The following is a 15,404-nucleotide window of genomic DNA, read 5'->3' as shown; positions in this document are numbered from 1 at the left end:
ATTGCTTACTATACAGAGATTCTCAACATTCATAAGAACTTTGAAAAGATTTGGGATAAACTTTAATATGCTTTCGACAGGTAGGAACGGATGTAAAGGTCACTCTGTATCAACTTCCACAGATGACGCACTCTCACTTGAAACAGTGATCGACCATTTCCGTTGCAATACTACTTTGTTTAAACATGTTTTATATTTACCTTTTTCTTGGTTTGACTGGTTAATTTATCTTAAAAGATGATTAATCTGTTAATTTCATTTGAGGAGTTTTGGTTGAAAGAAATTCTTTAGGAGATTCATGAGTTTGGACAGACCTTCAGGGAGGTATCAGTAAATTGACATCTTAATGTGTCAATTCTGCAGTTCTGTATGCTGAAATACACAGAATCTCTTGAATGGGACAATCATTTGAGAAATGAATGAAATTAAACAGAGTATGTTGAAGTCTTGCCCCAGGTTTTGAAATACCTCATGCGTTGACAACATTTTATAGCTGCAGTAACAATCCATGTGTTACTTCTTGTAAAGGTATGCCACTCTCAATCGTTCTCAAACCAGTTAGCTCTTTCCTTCTGAAAAGTGCTCATGGTAATACCACATCCTGAAGTCGTGCCCAACTGACAAACACTATCCAAAATATTTCTCTGCTAGTGGAACACTCTATGAACACACTCAATTTTCAGATGTGTGCGAGACTTGGGGTTACCTGCTCAACTGTTAAAGTAATGCTATTCAATAATGTGTCAGTCTTTTAGCCCATTTTCACACTGACTTGATGCCAGCACATGAAATGTCAGTGGCTGTGGGCCATTCAGTCCTTTGAGGCTGCTGTGCATTTCATTAAGAACCTTCTGACTCTTCTTCAGGAATTTCTCACCACAGGTGCTGTCAGGCCTGCTGAGTTTCTCCAGCATTGTCTGTGTTTGCCTCAGATTTTAACCATCTGCAATAGTTTGCTTTCATTTCCTGTTTTAAAATGTTTCCTGTCGCAAATAGACCAGAGACACTATTGACCAAACATTTACTTTTGTCAGCAACTTGTGCTTACCGAATAGAAACGTGACTACAACTTAAGACAAAAAAAAAACCCAGTACAGTTGGGTTAACCAATCTGTTAAATTGTCCTTTTAAGTAGACATTCAGTTCTCCAGAATCGGTCCAAATGACTTAATTCTGGTGTTTTCCTTTCTCAGCGTGGAAACTTAACACCAGAATTGTCCTTTAGTGTGAAATGTTCTCTAGGTACTTCTTCGTTCCAACTAAGGCTAGAGAAATCTTCCAGGTTTGTTTTAACTCCCTCGTAATTTGGTCTCCATTTTTGGAATGTGAGCTGCCATCCACATCCTTGCATGGTGAGCCATAATGGCAAGCTGAAGTAACTGCTGGTTCTGTCCCAGATACTAGCTAATTGAAACTGTTGGCGACATTGTGGTGGTTGAGGAAAGCCCACAATCCAGTATCACAATTAATCCCTTTGTACTCATCCCGCCTGAAAGCACAAGAGCATGGCAAGTTGTATTGGGGTCAGTTCGCTCAGTTGGCTGAACAAATGGCTTGCAATGTACAGTGATGCTAACAGTGTGAGTTCAATTGCCACATGGGCTGATGTTACCACGAAGGCACTCCCCTTCTCAACCTTATCCCTCGCCTATGGACTGTGGTGACTTTGCGTTCTAGTTTTATAATGCATAAATTGTTACTGATTAGCCATCATTGAGACGACTGCTCTTTTTTTCATCGACAATTTAAAACACAACTGTTCGCAAGCTGACTCCCTCAACATTTCTGTGGGGTTCTGGGGACTCACTCTGTTCGCTATTAACACACAGATTGCTGCCATTTTCTCTGAGTGTAATTACATTGCACCTTTTTCCAAATAAAACAATCCAGCTCGCCCTGACCCCACCCCCTTTAATCTCAAATGTTCCAATCATCCAGGCTTATTGCAGGCAGATAGCTGAACAGATTAAACGATCCATTCATTTACCTTATATTAAAGAAATGGTCCCTTCTGATTTTGACAACTTAATCTGCGATGAATCTATTGATCTACTGTAGTCACTTGATGGAACATGGAGTTGCTGCATTCTCCATGATTTGATGCAGTCTGAAACGTTGCTCAATCAGTTGCTGGGGCTCTCTCTTGAAATCTTGTCCTGGTTTTTATGCCCTCTTGTTTAGCGGTTAGAGGCTCTCTTCCTGTGCGTGTCTAGTCTTGTGACACTCCACACTGAGCTTATTGCTCTCTGTTGACTCCACTTCCAACTCTCAATGCCGTTTGCACCTCTTCTTCGGTGTGGGTCATTTTCCAAACCTCAATAAGCCAAACACCCCTCAATGTATTTAAACCATTTGCTGTTTGGAAGCTGGATTCTGGATTCCTGACCAGAGTCGAAGTGGCGTCTACTTGGAAGTGAAATGGTGGTTACGGAGTGAAAGCTGAAGATCTGAAAAGTCCTTTTCATCTTAAATTGCAAAAGAAGCAAATATCACTGTGGTGGACTCCTCTCATATCATAAACAAAAATCAGCATGTTCTTTGTATTTAATTATGTGGAACTTGTTACTGTTGTTAACCAAACAGGCCTTTCATCATCAGATTGAAAGGGTTGCTCCAAACTCTGCCCTTGTTTGAAATGGTTCCTTATGCAGCAGAAATCCTCAGTCTGTGGCACTGTGGTTTTGGGGAGATCAAACAAGTCATGTTGGCCCTCATTAAAACTGGTTTCAACTTATGGTGGTGACTAGTATCGAACAGATACTACAGCAAGGTGTTTGGGCAGAATTTTCACAGCCTCCTGTGGGAATAAGAATGGTGGTAGAGGTGGGAAAATAGCGGGGAGGCGCTTCAGGCTGACCTCTCTGGGCAGTCCTGCTGCTTGGAGCGTTCCCCAGGGAGATGCTGGAGATAAGGTTGTGAGAAATGTCCATAGGCATTACCCATTTGGCTCCTTGGGCCTGCCCCACCATTCACTGAGATCATGGTGGGTTTGACTGTGACCTTAACCTCTACTTTCCAGGCTCCTCCCCCACTATGTAACTACTGACTCACTTGTGGCTCAAAAAATCAGTGTTGAACGCAATCGATGTCTCAAACTCCCCTGCTGTGTGACACAGAGAATTTCAAAGACTCCTCGTCCCTCTGAGAGAGGAAAATCCTCCAAGTCCTCCTCATGATAAATGGGAGACTCCTTACTTTTAGTGCTGCCTAGTTCCCAATTTCGCCACAAAGTGTAACATCTTCCCAACATCTACCCTTTATAGCCCCCTCTGAATCTTTTATTGTTTCAATAAAAGCACTTCTCACTCTTCTAATAATCAGACCCAATTTTCCTCCTAAGATGATCCCTTTGTCCCAGGAAGCAGCTTAATGACCTTGTTTGGTTTGCTTCCAGTGCCAGTATATTCCTCAAGTACAGAGAGAAAAACTGTCCATGAAACACTAGGCGTGGCCTTTATAATGCCCTGTGCACTACAGAGGCAGGTAGACAGTGAAGTAATTAAGGGCCATGTGAGAGGTGGTATTACCAGCTCACTGGCACTTTGGGTGTACAACAGGCACCATGTGAAGAGGGCACCAACCTCATTGAGGTAGCTCCCCTGCAGCAGTTATTGGGACAATTAGGCCCAGGATCCCCCATCCCAAAACAAAGGGTCCTGGCCAGACCCAGTGCGTGATGTGGAGGGCTTCCCTTCCAATCCGAGAGACCTGGCATCCAGAATCCCCAGCTTATTCGATGTAATTTTATCCTCGGAGAGCATCTCCATGGTAAGTTTGCCTTGAAATCTCTTGACTGCATCAGCAGTGTTCACCTCTTCCCTTAGGGCTATCCCAGGCTCCATTGCTGCAAGCCCTCTGATTGGGGAGCCACTTGGAACATCGCCTGCCTCTGGGAATACTGCTGAGCAGTCTCACTGCAAGCACCACCAAGCTTAGGGTTGCCATTTGGTCCCATTGCCTGAGGCCCACAGCCCACTACACAATCCAATGCAATCAGTCTGACAATTTGACTAGAAAGTTCTTAGTAGATGAAACAAACAAATGATTTCATGCAGTCTTTAATTGGAATGGATGGCATTTAAAGGGATGAAGCAGTTTGCCATTATGAACTGTAGGAAACAGTTCATTTTCTTTGAAATGCATGCACCAAAACTTCATTCCTTTCATAGTTCTTTGTTCCTGCCCTGTAGAGCTTGATAAATCTGTGTTTTTCCATAATTAGCTCAAACACTAAATATGTATTAAAATACTGTATACTTTGTTTTCATTGCTCAATGTTATGTGAAACCCAGGAATAGAAACCCCACAGATAAGTTGGATTGTGCACGCAAAATCAGATGGCACTTGCAAAAATCGGAAAACCTTTTATCCTGTGTAACGTGAGATGACTTTGAAGTTTTGGCTGTGGACAGATTAACTGTGTAGCAAGACCTGGATCTCTGATTCCTTATAAGGCATAACTGAGCTATTTTTAGAGTTCTCTAGAATGATCGCAGTTTTTTCCTGTTAAATGTCCATTTTGAAAGTATTGAGTAATGCTGAATTTATCCATAACATTTATTATTGGCTTTTTGTTACCATTCCAGATCACAATCAGAATTTTTTATAAAAATGACCATTTATAAAAAACGTGTTTTGAAATTTATTTGTTCTTCCATATTTATACACACACAATTACAACAATAAATGTGAAAGGTAGTTGAACTATTGTGGGATGGTAGAAATGCATAATCAACATGAAAATCCTGGGAAAATATCTGAAGTATTTACCTATTGCTTTGCTTTTCTTTGTTGCTTTTGTCTTATTGTCCAGATATCCTCCATAACAGCTTTTTTCCTCCTCCTGTCCATCATTTATTGTTGCCTATATAAGCAGCCTTACTGAAAGGTTCCTCTCCACTCTCTTGTATGTAGATTCACGGCACATAAGGGACAAAACAACCACTGGAAAGGAAACCTGGCAAAATGTCCAGTTAAAAGAATAGAGAGTTCCTGGCTCAGTCTGAAAAACGTTTTTGATTTCAGAAATACAAAAATGCATTGTAAAAATTGACTCTTCAACTTTATTGGCAGAACTTTAGTCTGCTCATAGAGTCATAGAGCCATACAGTTCCTGAACAGACCCTTCAGTCGAACCAGTCCATGTTGAACATAATCCCAAACTAAACTATTACCAGCTACCTGCTTCTGACATAGGAGTGGAAGTAAGGCCATTCGGCCCATCGAGTCCACTCCACCATTCAATCATGGCTGATGGGCATTTCAACTCCACTTACCCGCATTCCCCCCGTAGCCCTTAATTCCTCGAGACTACAAGAATCTATCGATCTCTGCCTTGAAGACATTTAGCGTCCCGGCCTCCACTGCACTCTGCGGCAATGAATTCCACAGGCCCACCACTCTCTGGCTGAAGAAATGTCTCCGCATTTCTGTTCTGAATTTACCCTCTCTAATTTTAAGGTCCATATTCCTCCAAACCTTTCCTATTCATGTACTTATCCAAATGTCTTGTAAACATGTAATTGTGCCCCATTCACCACATCCTCAGGAAACCACTGTTTGTGTCAACAATTTGCCCCTCATGTCTTCTTAAAATCTCTCTCCTCCCATCTTAAAAATATGCCCCCTAAATCTTGAAATCCCGCATCCTAGGGAAAAGGCACCTGCCATTAACTTTATCCATGCCCCTCATGTTTTTATAAATCTCTATAAGATCTCCCCTCAACCTCCTCTGCTCTCAGTCTACCCAGCCTTTCTTCATAACTCAAACCATCCATGCCCGACAACATGCTGGTAAATCTCTTCTGAACACTCTCTTCAGATTGATAACATTCTTCCTATAACTGGGTGACCAGAAGTAGACACAGTACTCCAGAAGAGGCCTCACTGATGTCCTATACAATCTCAACATGACTTCCCAACTCCTATGCTCAAAAGACTGAGCAACATTCCCCTTCGCTTCCATGCAGAGGGCAACCATTTTTAAGGGTTGGAAACATCTAATATTGGGTAAACTAGACTGTTGTTAGACTATTAATTTTTTTTTAATACCTGATGGCAACAAATTGCATTTATATTGCATTGTGGATGCAAAATGCTATCTCAAGGTGCTTCACAGGAGCATAATCAAATAAAACTATTTATTATAGTGAGATTATGCAAAGCCAGCTGACTAAACATTTGCTCAAAATGGTAGGTTGTAGGGAATGCCTTTCAAGGTGCAGAGGTTTAAAAACGGATTGACAGTGCTTAGGGCCTAAGCTGCTGAAAGGCATGATCATTAATAGTGGAGCTGTAAAACTAGGCACAAGTCAGATCACATCTGTGAGTTAATTCCAGATAAATATAGAAAGTTAAAAGCTGGTGTCTTTTTACATTAATGGTGGCAAACTACCTGGATGCTGGTCTGCTTAGATATCAAAGTGTTTAGTTCTGTTTGTAAAATAATTCTATTGTTTTCACTCTGATTTGGGATTTGATAGCAAAAATGTTACTGCAAGCTTGCCAGTTCCTCTGCATATGAAGATTTCTGTCACCAGCTTAATGTGGTCTAGAGCTGACTGTGATTTCCTTTTACCCAGAATGCACTAAAGCACGAAGACGGTGAAGATGATGGACAGATGCCAAACGCACGTAGGGACCGGAGGAAGCTGACCCCAAATGGGGACGATGGACGGAAAACTAGGAGATCAGTAGGACAAAACATGGCTGAACTAGCAGCCAGTCCAGTACCAGCAAGAGCACACAGCCCAACGCCAGGAAAAGTGAGTCCAAGCAGTCCTACCCAGTTTGATGTAAAGAATTCAAAGGTGATTTCCATTCAGTCAGCACAAGCAACCACCCAAAGCCATTCTGCAACACCTTCACCCACACCAGTAACTCCTACATGTGATTTAAATTCACCATCTACAAACCAAGTGAAAGCTTCAACAGAGTAAGTTATAACATTGAATTTAATCTGTGTGATATTAACAAATGCTTTATGTTGGACACTAAGCTAGAGCTGGAATTTGGAATGATGTTTTTCTGTGGCGTTATTAATGCAATTTTTCACTCTGTGAAGACAGTGATGAAGTCCAACAATAGCAAATATGTTAACAGCCCTATTTTTGCTGAGGTGATTGAGTGAACTGAAGCATTTCCAGCATAACAAGTAACTGAATATTTTAAAAGCAAGTACTTCATTGGCTGCAAAGCATATTGGGATATCTCGAGGTCATAAAAACGTCTATGCATACAAGTTCTGTCATGCTTTCAGTGACTGGATGGCCGCTGGCCTTTGCTATGCAGCTGTTGGTTTGTAAATTTGCATTAATTGTACATTTTTCATACACATTCGGTTCTGTTTTAAAGAGAGGAATCTATTGACTGTCATTTGTATTATCATCAAAGAGGAATTCAATAAGTCTTTAATTTGTGGAATGATGCATGGCGCTGCTGGCTTATGTCCCAAGTTGTATTTTATGAGCACCATCAGTGATGTAACCTGAGATCTTACGTCAGTACAAACATGTTTTTATCCTTGTTAATATTTTTGGTCCTTTGCCTTCTTAACCATAGCAAGCTATTGTTCTGTGCTATCCAGCAGCAATGGTAGATTGGGTTCTGGCCCGATAGGTAAAAGCTAAGGAATTAGGTACTTTCTTGTCATCCTATGTCGACTTGGCATTTTACAGCTGCGTCCATGTGCTTGCTGCTTGTGCTGTTGCCCAGTGTTGAATCCAACCCATAAATGAAAAGCATGTGTATTTTATCCAGATGTGATAACTGAACTCGTCACCTTAAGGCATGACATGTAGAAACGTTGACACTGCCCAGCTCATCCTTATAGCAGCACTGTGTCTGAATGAAAGCCTGCTTAGCATTCCTGATTTTAAAGAGAATGATGAGGAATTAGCTCATAGCGAACCACAATTATTTGTGAGTTATTGAAGTGGGCATATTTTACCATGTTAGTACATAGATCACAGATATAATGAAAGTCGGGTTTAGAAATTGTGTATCTGTAAAGCAGATGCAGTAACTGTCCAAACTTATTAAGGAAACAGAATGCAGGACACTGAAACAAGCACATAAAAAACAAAATAGGCCTATAAATTGCTAAAATAATGTACAAGGACTCCTAACTCCCCCAGCGGTCCAGCCAATTTATCCAACCAAGGTCTACAGATCAGAAAGACACCAAACTCAACATTTGATCTATTGCAAGCATATGAATATTGTTGGGCGCAGATACTATCCAGCCTGTCTGACACAGTTGTGGTGCTTGGTATATCAGCGTTCTATGCACCGTTCACCCCACCTGAATCCATATGATCTTTTGAGTGAGGCAGTCAACTGAGCAAACCCTCTAACCAAGTCCGGGCTGAAGAGAGTGGGTTTGGTAAGATCTGATTGCCCACCCATGCAGACAATCCAAAGCAGTTCAGGAGATCTCTCTCTGACTGGGAATTTCCAGGATTAGCTTCCTTCTGCAAGATGTGATCCAGTCCTTCTAGGAAGGAATCCAGCAAGTTGGCCCGCACCATGTGAGACAGCATCCTGCCCTGGAAGCTCATCATCCTTTCTCTGGGAAAAGAGCTTCCTGGATAAACAAAGAATGATTCATGTTTATGTATTATATTTCATTGTCTGTCCCAAAGCACCTTCACCCAATGAAGTATTGTCTGAAGAGTAAGCACTACCTTAATATACATGATGAAACAGCAAGCTCCCATTAATCACAATGTGAGAATGACCCGATGAACCAACTTTGTGATGATTGAGAGCTAATTATCAACTGGGATTCTGAGCATAGCTCCCCTGCTGTTTTTTGAAATGGCCCCATGGGATTGTTTGTCTCTGATGAGTGAGCAGACGACACCTTTGCTTCATACCTCGTCCAAAGGCAGTATGTGTAATAGAGCAGCAAAGTGTCAGGCTGTGTGAACCCAGAACCTTCTAAAGATAGCACGAGTGTTACCATCTGAACCAAGAATGAGATGAGTTGATCTAATCTTTCCATTCTTTCAAATTGTTATCTCCTAATTTATATATTTAGTCCAGATAATCAAGGTTAGTGAAGTTGAGTGAAGTTTATGAGAAACTATAGTGTCCTAACTCTATAACCCGTCTATTAACTGAGATGCTTTCCACCAGTTGCCCTCAATGTCATTTCCAAAGCTTCACAAACACCTAACTTGTGAGGAGACTAAAACTCAGCATGTAATCCAAGTATGCCCCGATCAATACCTTGAGCAAGGATAAACCAATATGTCCTGATCCCATGTATTTGTCCAAATTAAACTTCACTTGCCAAGCCAGAAGTCCAATCCTTCAGTTCGTCAGGATCTCCCTGAGGCAGGCAAGTGTCCTCTACAGTCCTATTACACACAAATATTCCACAGAACTTCCTCTGTGGATTTCCAAGTTGTTTCACCCAGCATCTACATCCCCAAATGATTAATAAAAATAGTAAAAGGTAGATCATATAACTAGCTCTTGGTCACTACTAGGGAGTAGTCTCCAAACAGATCTAAATCCATCTGTAAATTCATACTGCCTACATCCAGCTTGCCAGTTTTCAATCCAACCTTTTATTTTACTGCTAGTACCAAAGTCTTTGGTCTTCTAATGTTTTGCCTAGCACATAGAGAAAAACTTTTGCAAGTCTACTGGATAACATCTTCAAACATCTACTGGGCATCCATTTTCTCCACTCTTCATATTTCTTAAAGAAAACACAACTTGATTTGTAAGTCATGATCTATTTCCATGAAACCATGTTGGGTGTCCTCAACAAAGGGTAGGCAATGACCTTATCACTGAACCATTAAGGCAGAGACCGAAGTAATGTTTTGGGGACTTAGTTTTGAATGCTCCTCTGGAAGATGATGATCTACATGTGACTCTAGATCTACCAATATGTGGCTGACTCTTAACTGCCGTCTGGACAAGTTAGGGATGGGCAATAAACGTTGGCCTGACCTGTGATGTTCACATTCTGTAAATGAATAAAAACAAAAAGTTCCTTTCTAACCAAGTAACTATGCATTGCTTCCCATATGAGGCTCTTTGCAATGAATTTGTCTTTCAGAGTGTTTCATCTCATTCTTAGAATTCTATTTATATTCTACATCAGTCTCATCATAACCTAGTGTGTGGCCTGACTAAACCACCCTAGATGAAGTCTCCGGCTGATGCTAGCAGTTAACTCACTACACTCGAGTCATGTCAAAGATTTGGTAGATCATATAACGTTCCATAACATGGGTCTGTGACCTTTGACCCAATGACAGCAAAGTTTAAATTCCAGACTGTAGCAAAGTAGCAATTGTAATCAGATGACATCTATCTTTAAGATTTTTCAAAAAGGATATTTTCTTTGAATTTAATGGCACCCTATAAAATAAAAGGTTAGAAAGGTAGAATACATTTGCTGTCATTTGAAATGGATTCCAGAAGGGGCTTTTAGAAACATTTTTATTTTCATTCATTCATGAGACATGGACGGATTTTGAAAGAACTGGCAAAAGGAAATTGAATACATATTTGAAAAGGAAAATTTTAGAGGGCTACAGGGTAGGAGATGAGGAATGAATGAATTGGATTATTTTTGTTTACAAAAAGCCACAATGGACTTACTGTGTTGAATAATTCTTTTACAATACTGAGATGGGATCTATTTTGTGCAATTTATATTGATTTGTATATGGAGGACTGATTAGTGCTGGAGGTGTTTTGAATGACTGGTGTTTCATTGGTGAACTGTTGTCCACTGTTTGTGGCTGATTCTTTACCATTTGTAAAGAACTCTGATTCCCTAATTTGCCAGTTTTCAATCCAGCTCTTTATTTTCCTGCTAAGATGTAGATCTTGTAATCTCCTGCCTAGTAGATAGAGAAAGCTTTTGAAAGTCTGAAATTCCATGATTCTTCAGTGTGGAAGCAGGCCATTTGGCCTATCGAGTCCAAAGAGTATCCCATCCGGATCCTATGCCTATAAACCTGCATTTCCCATGACTAACCTACCTTCCTGCACATCCCTGGTGTGTGGGAGGAAACCAGAGGAAGTCCTCGTAGATATGGGAAGAATGTGCAAGTATTACATTGACAGTCGCCCGAGTCTGGAATTGAACCCGGGACCTTGGCGTTGTGAGGCAGCAGTGCTGACCACTGAGTCACCATTCTGCCCACATTTACTGCCTATTTTATCGTGTTAGCCTGTCTGCATGAACCATTCAAAAGCTAATATGAGAAAAACCATCCATTAAGAATGACATTAACCGATAAATCTTGGTGTCCTACGAATTATTTAATGAGGATGAATTGAACATGAGTCACCACTTGTTGTAGATAGTAATACTGATTTACTGGAAATAAGTTGTCAAAACAGGCAATTTTGTTTCAAACTTCAAGCGACAATAAGTGTAAATATAACAAATAGTACAAAAAAAACTCACTGTCTATTAAAGACAAACTTTGGCCTTCAAGCAACATTTGAATGCATTCCTATACTATCTAATGCTTGATCCTTCATTTTTAACTTTATCTACACTGTAAAATCTGGCTTTGTACTGAATGTTTCTGACTGAGACCCTAATGCCAGAAGATTATCCTGTCACATTGCTTGGTCCTAGCCAAAATGCCTATTGAAGACTGTGCTGTGTCTGTTGAATCTTTGTTTAGAGGGGTAATTCACAAATAAAGCATGAGGCAAGATTGGGAAGAGGCCCAAAGAGGTGAAAGGTTAGGAAACACAACAGAAAATCACTTACTTAAATAATCACGAAACGATTGTCTGACAAAAAGACTTTTAAAGAGACAGCCTTAAACTATCTGGTCAACACCAGTTAACCACGACAACAACATTTGATTGTGTATGGCCAGCCAATGTTTATTTTATCATTCCCTTTTCTTTCCAAACATAAAATTAAATTGTAAGGTAGACACCGACTCATAAAATTTGATAGCTATTTAAAGGAGAAAGGAATGATGATAGAATATTTCAACAAGTTATGTGATTATCTGTCTCTTTGAAGAAAAATAGTCTGCCCTACCTGTCATTTTTCAGCAATTATCATTGATTGTGTAGCCTATTTTTTTCCCACTGGAATGTTCTTTAGTTTAGGTCTTTGCTCAGACCACCATGTCCAATTTAGCCCATGGTTTGATACGGCTGAGAACTTCCTTTGATCTATTATTCAGCCATAGAGTCATAGAGATGTACACCATAGAAAAAGACTCTTCGGTCCGACTCTTCTATGCCGACCAGATATCCTAACATAATCTAGTCCCATTTGCCAGCATTTGACTCATATCCCCATAAGCCTTCCTATTTATATACCCATCCAGATGACTTTTAAATGTTGCAATTGAACCAACCTTCTCCACTTCCTTCCAAGGCTCATTCCACACATGCACTATCTACTGCGTAAAAAGTTGCCCCTTAGGTCCCTTTTTAAATCTTTCTCCTCATCTTCAAACCTGACGTTGGTGGTGGGCAAGTTGTTGGAAGGAATCCTGAGGAACAGAATGTACGTGTATTTGGTAAGGCAAGGACTGATTCGGGATACTCAACATGGCTTTGTGCATGGGAAATCATGTCTCATAAACTTGATTTTTTTGAACAAGTAACAAAAAGAATTGATGAGGGCAGAGTGGTAGATGTGATCTATATGAACTTCAGTAAGGCATTTGACAAGGTTCCCCATGGGAGACTGGTTAGCAAGGTTAGATCTCACGGAATACAGGGGGAGCTAGCCATTTGGATACAGAACTGGCTCAAAGGTAGAAGACAGAGGGTAGTGATGGAGGGTTGTTTTTCAGACTGGAGGCCTGTGACCAGTGGAGTACCACAAGGATCGGTGCTGGGTCCACTACTTTTCATCATTTATATAAATTACTTGGATGTGAGCATAAGAGGAATGGTTAGCAAGTTTGCAGATGACACCAAATTTGGAGGTGTAGTGGACAATGAAGAAGGTTACCTCAGATTACAACGGGATCTTGATCAGATGGGCTAATGGACCGAGAAGTAGCAGATGGAGTTTAATTTAGATAAATGTGAGGTGCTGCATTTTGGGAAAGCAAATCTTAGCAGGACTTACACACTTAATGCTTAGGTCCTAGGGACTGTTGCTGAACAAAGAGACCTTGGAGTGCAGGTTCATAGCTCCTTGAAAGTGGAGTCATAGGTAGATAGGATAGTGAAGAAAGTGTTCGGTATGCTTTCCTTTATTGGTCAGAGTATTGAGTACAAGAGTTTAGGAGGTCATGTTGTGGCTGTATAGGACGTTGGTTAGACCACTGTTGGAATAATGTGTGCAATTCTGGTCTTCCTATTGGAAGAATGTTGTGAAACTTGAAAGGGTTCAGGGATATTTACAAGGATGTTTGCAGGGTTGGAGGATTTGAACTATAGGGAGGGGTTGAATAAGCCAGGGCGGTTTTCCCTGGAGCATCGGAGGCTGAGGGGTGACCTTGTAGCGGTTTATAAATTCATGAGGGGCACGGATAGGATAAATAGACAAGTCTTTTCCCTGGGTAGGGGATTCTAGAACTAGAGGGGCATAAGTTTAGGGTGAGAGGGGAAAGATATAAAAGAGACCTAAGGGGCAACTTTTTCACGCAGAAGTTGGTATGTGTATGGAATGAGCTGCCAGAGGAAGTGGTGGAGGCTGGTACGATTGCAACATTTGAAAGGTATCTGGATGGGTATATGAATAGGAAGGGTTTGGAGGGATATGGGCTGGGTGCTGGCAGGTGGGACTAGACTGGATTGGGATATCTGGTCGGCATGGACAAGTTGGACCGAAGTGTCTGTTTCCGTTCTATACATTTCTATGACTATGACTCTCTGCCCTCTAGGTTTGGACTCCCCTACACTGGGGAAAAGATCTTGGGCTATTCACCCTATCCATGCTCCTCATAATTTTATAAACCTCTGTAAGGTCACCTCTCAGCCTCTGATGCTCCAGCATATTCAGCCTCTCCCCAGTGGGTTGGTGCTCCTGAAACCAGGCGAAACTCAGTTTGGAATCTGAAGCATCCTCAGGCAGAGGGAGCCAAAGTTAAGATTTTCATGAATACCTGTCTGCTTCTGATTCAGACTGATGGTGATGTTCTTCCCTAGGAGGCTTTTATTCACAGTGAACCAGTGCCCACTGAATTCTTGTTCTTTGAGTGGAATTGGTCCACTGACTGAGTAATCCGACTTTGGAAATGACCCAGTTTATTAGAGGAACTGAGGGTATGAGGGTGAACCAAATCGTCTTCCTTAGCCTCCCCCCCCATACATCAGACATGACGTTCTAAGTGTATCTGCACATTTAATCAATTACAATTTAACTGCTCTGCTAATAGTATTGCACATAAAGTTGTCAGTAGTTTATACTGCAGAAATGTATAAGGTGTCATCCATTTTCTCAACACATTTTAATCCAGCTGTGTGTTGATTCTGATCAGCGCAAGGCTCCCTGAATTATAAAATTACATGCAGTGTATTGATAGAGAGCAGGGAAATGTGATTCCAATTATATTCAACAAATTGTAATCTCACAAGTTGACATGTTAGTTCTCTGGCTTCAGATAGGGCTAAACAGGAAATCTGGTATTTTTTAAAGTATATTTGATGTGACGATAAAATATTTGGAGGAATCCGTCAGTGCATAGCTTCCCTTAATTTTCTTTCACTAAAATTTTCAATAAAGGTAGAAAATCTGGGGAGTGTGCTGTATCCAGGAGAGATAATTGGATCGGGGAGGACTGACCTGATGAGGAAAAGTACTCCTTGTGTATGGCTGACTGAAGAAAGTAAGAGGGGGGACAACGGGTAGTGGGATTTGCTGGCTACTTTGCTTAACATGCACAATAGCAGTGCTATTCAGTCCTAAAGGTCATCTGAGCATCTTGCACTCTGACATAATCATACCACAGACCGAAGACTGCTGCAAAAGGAATCCCTTTTGGATTCACATGTGTCCTCATTGCATGTTTCTCCAGCCTTTCTGAAGGAAGACTAAGACATTTGATGAGAGATGGTGATTAGAATTACACTTAAGGCAAGCTAAAGGAGACATTACAGGAAGTAATGAAAAGCTTGGTCAAAGGGGTTCATTTTAAGGAGGGGGGCATTTATCCCATCATCCCTGTGCTATCACTGTGAATAGTTTCCAGGCAGTTCCTTTCGTTGGTTCTTTCAACGTACTCCTGCAACTTTCTCTCATACAAGAATTTATCTAATTCCCTCTTCAAAATGTTATTGCATGTTTTTTGCAACACCCATTCAGGCAATGAATCTCAGATCTGCGTAACTCACTGTGAGTAAAAGAGAATCTGCTTCTATCCCAAGTTTGTAAAATTTATTTCTTCTGGTTGCCAACCTTTCTGCCACTAGAAACAGTTTCTGTTTATTTACTCTATCAA

General features: G+C 40.9%; 1 protein-coding gene across 2 annotated transcripts in view; it reads left to right on the top strand.

Annotated features, from left to right (window-relative positions):
- Positions 1-15,404, top strand: part of fhod1 (formin homology 2 domain containing 1) — a 312,470-nt gene that overhangs the window by 221,609 nt on the left and 75,457 nt on the right. For both annotated transcript variants that reach the window (XM_060838185.1, XM_060838186.1), the window contains exon 10: positions 6,582-6,934. In XM_060838185.1, coding sequence (XP_060694168.1) covers positions 6,582-6,934 — 353 coding nt within the window. The remainder of the gene's footprint in view (positions 1-6,581; positions 6,935-15,404) is intronic.

Source organism: Hemiscyllium ocellatum, chromosome 17, assembly GCF_020745735.1.
Source record: "Hemiscyllium ocellatum isolate sHemOce1 chromosome 17, sHemOce1.pat.X.cur, whole genome shotgun sequence".
Lineage (NCBI taxonomy): Eukaryota > Metazoa > Chordata > Chondrichthyes > Orectolobiformes > Hemiscylliidae > Hemiscyllium > Hemiscyllium ocellatum.
The sequence above is the reverse complement of the archived record's forward strand: the minus strand, read 5'-3'. Positions and strand labels throughout refer to the sequence as shown.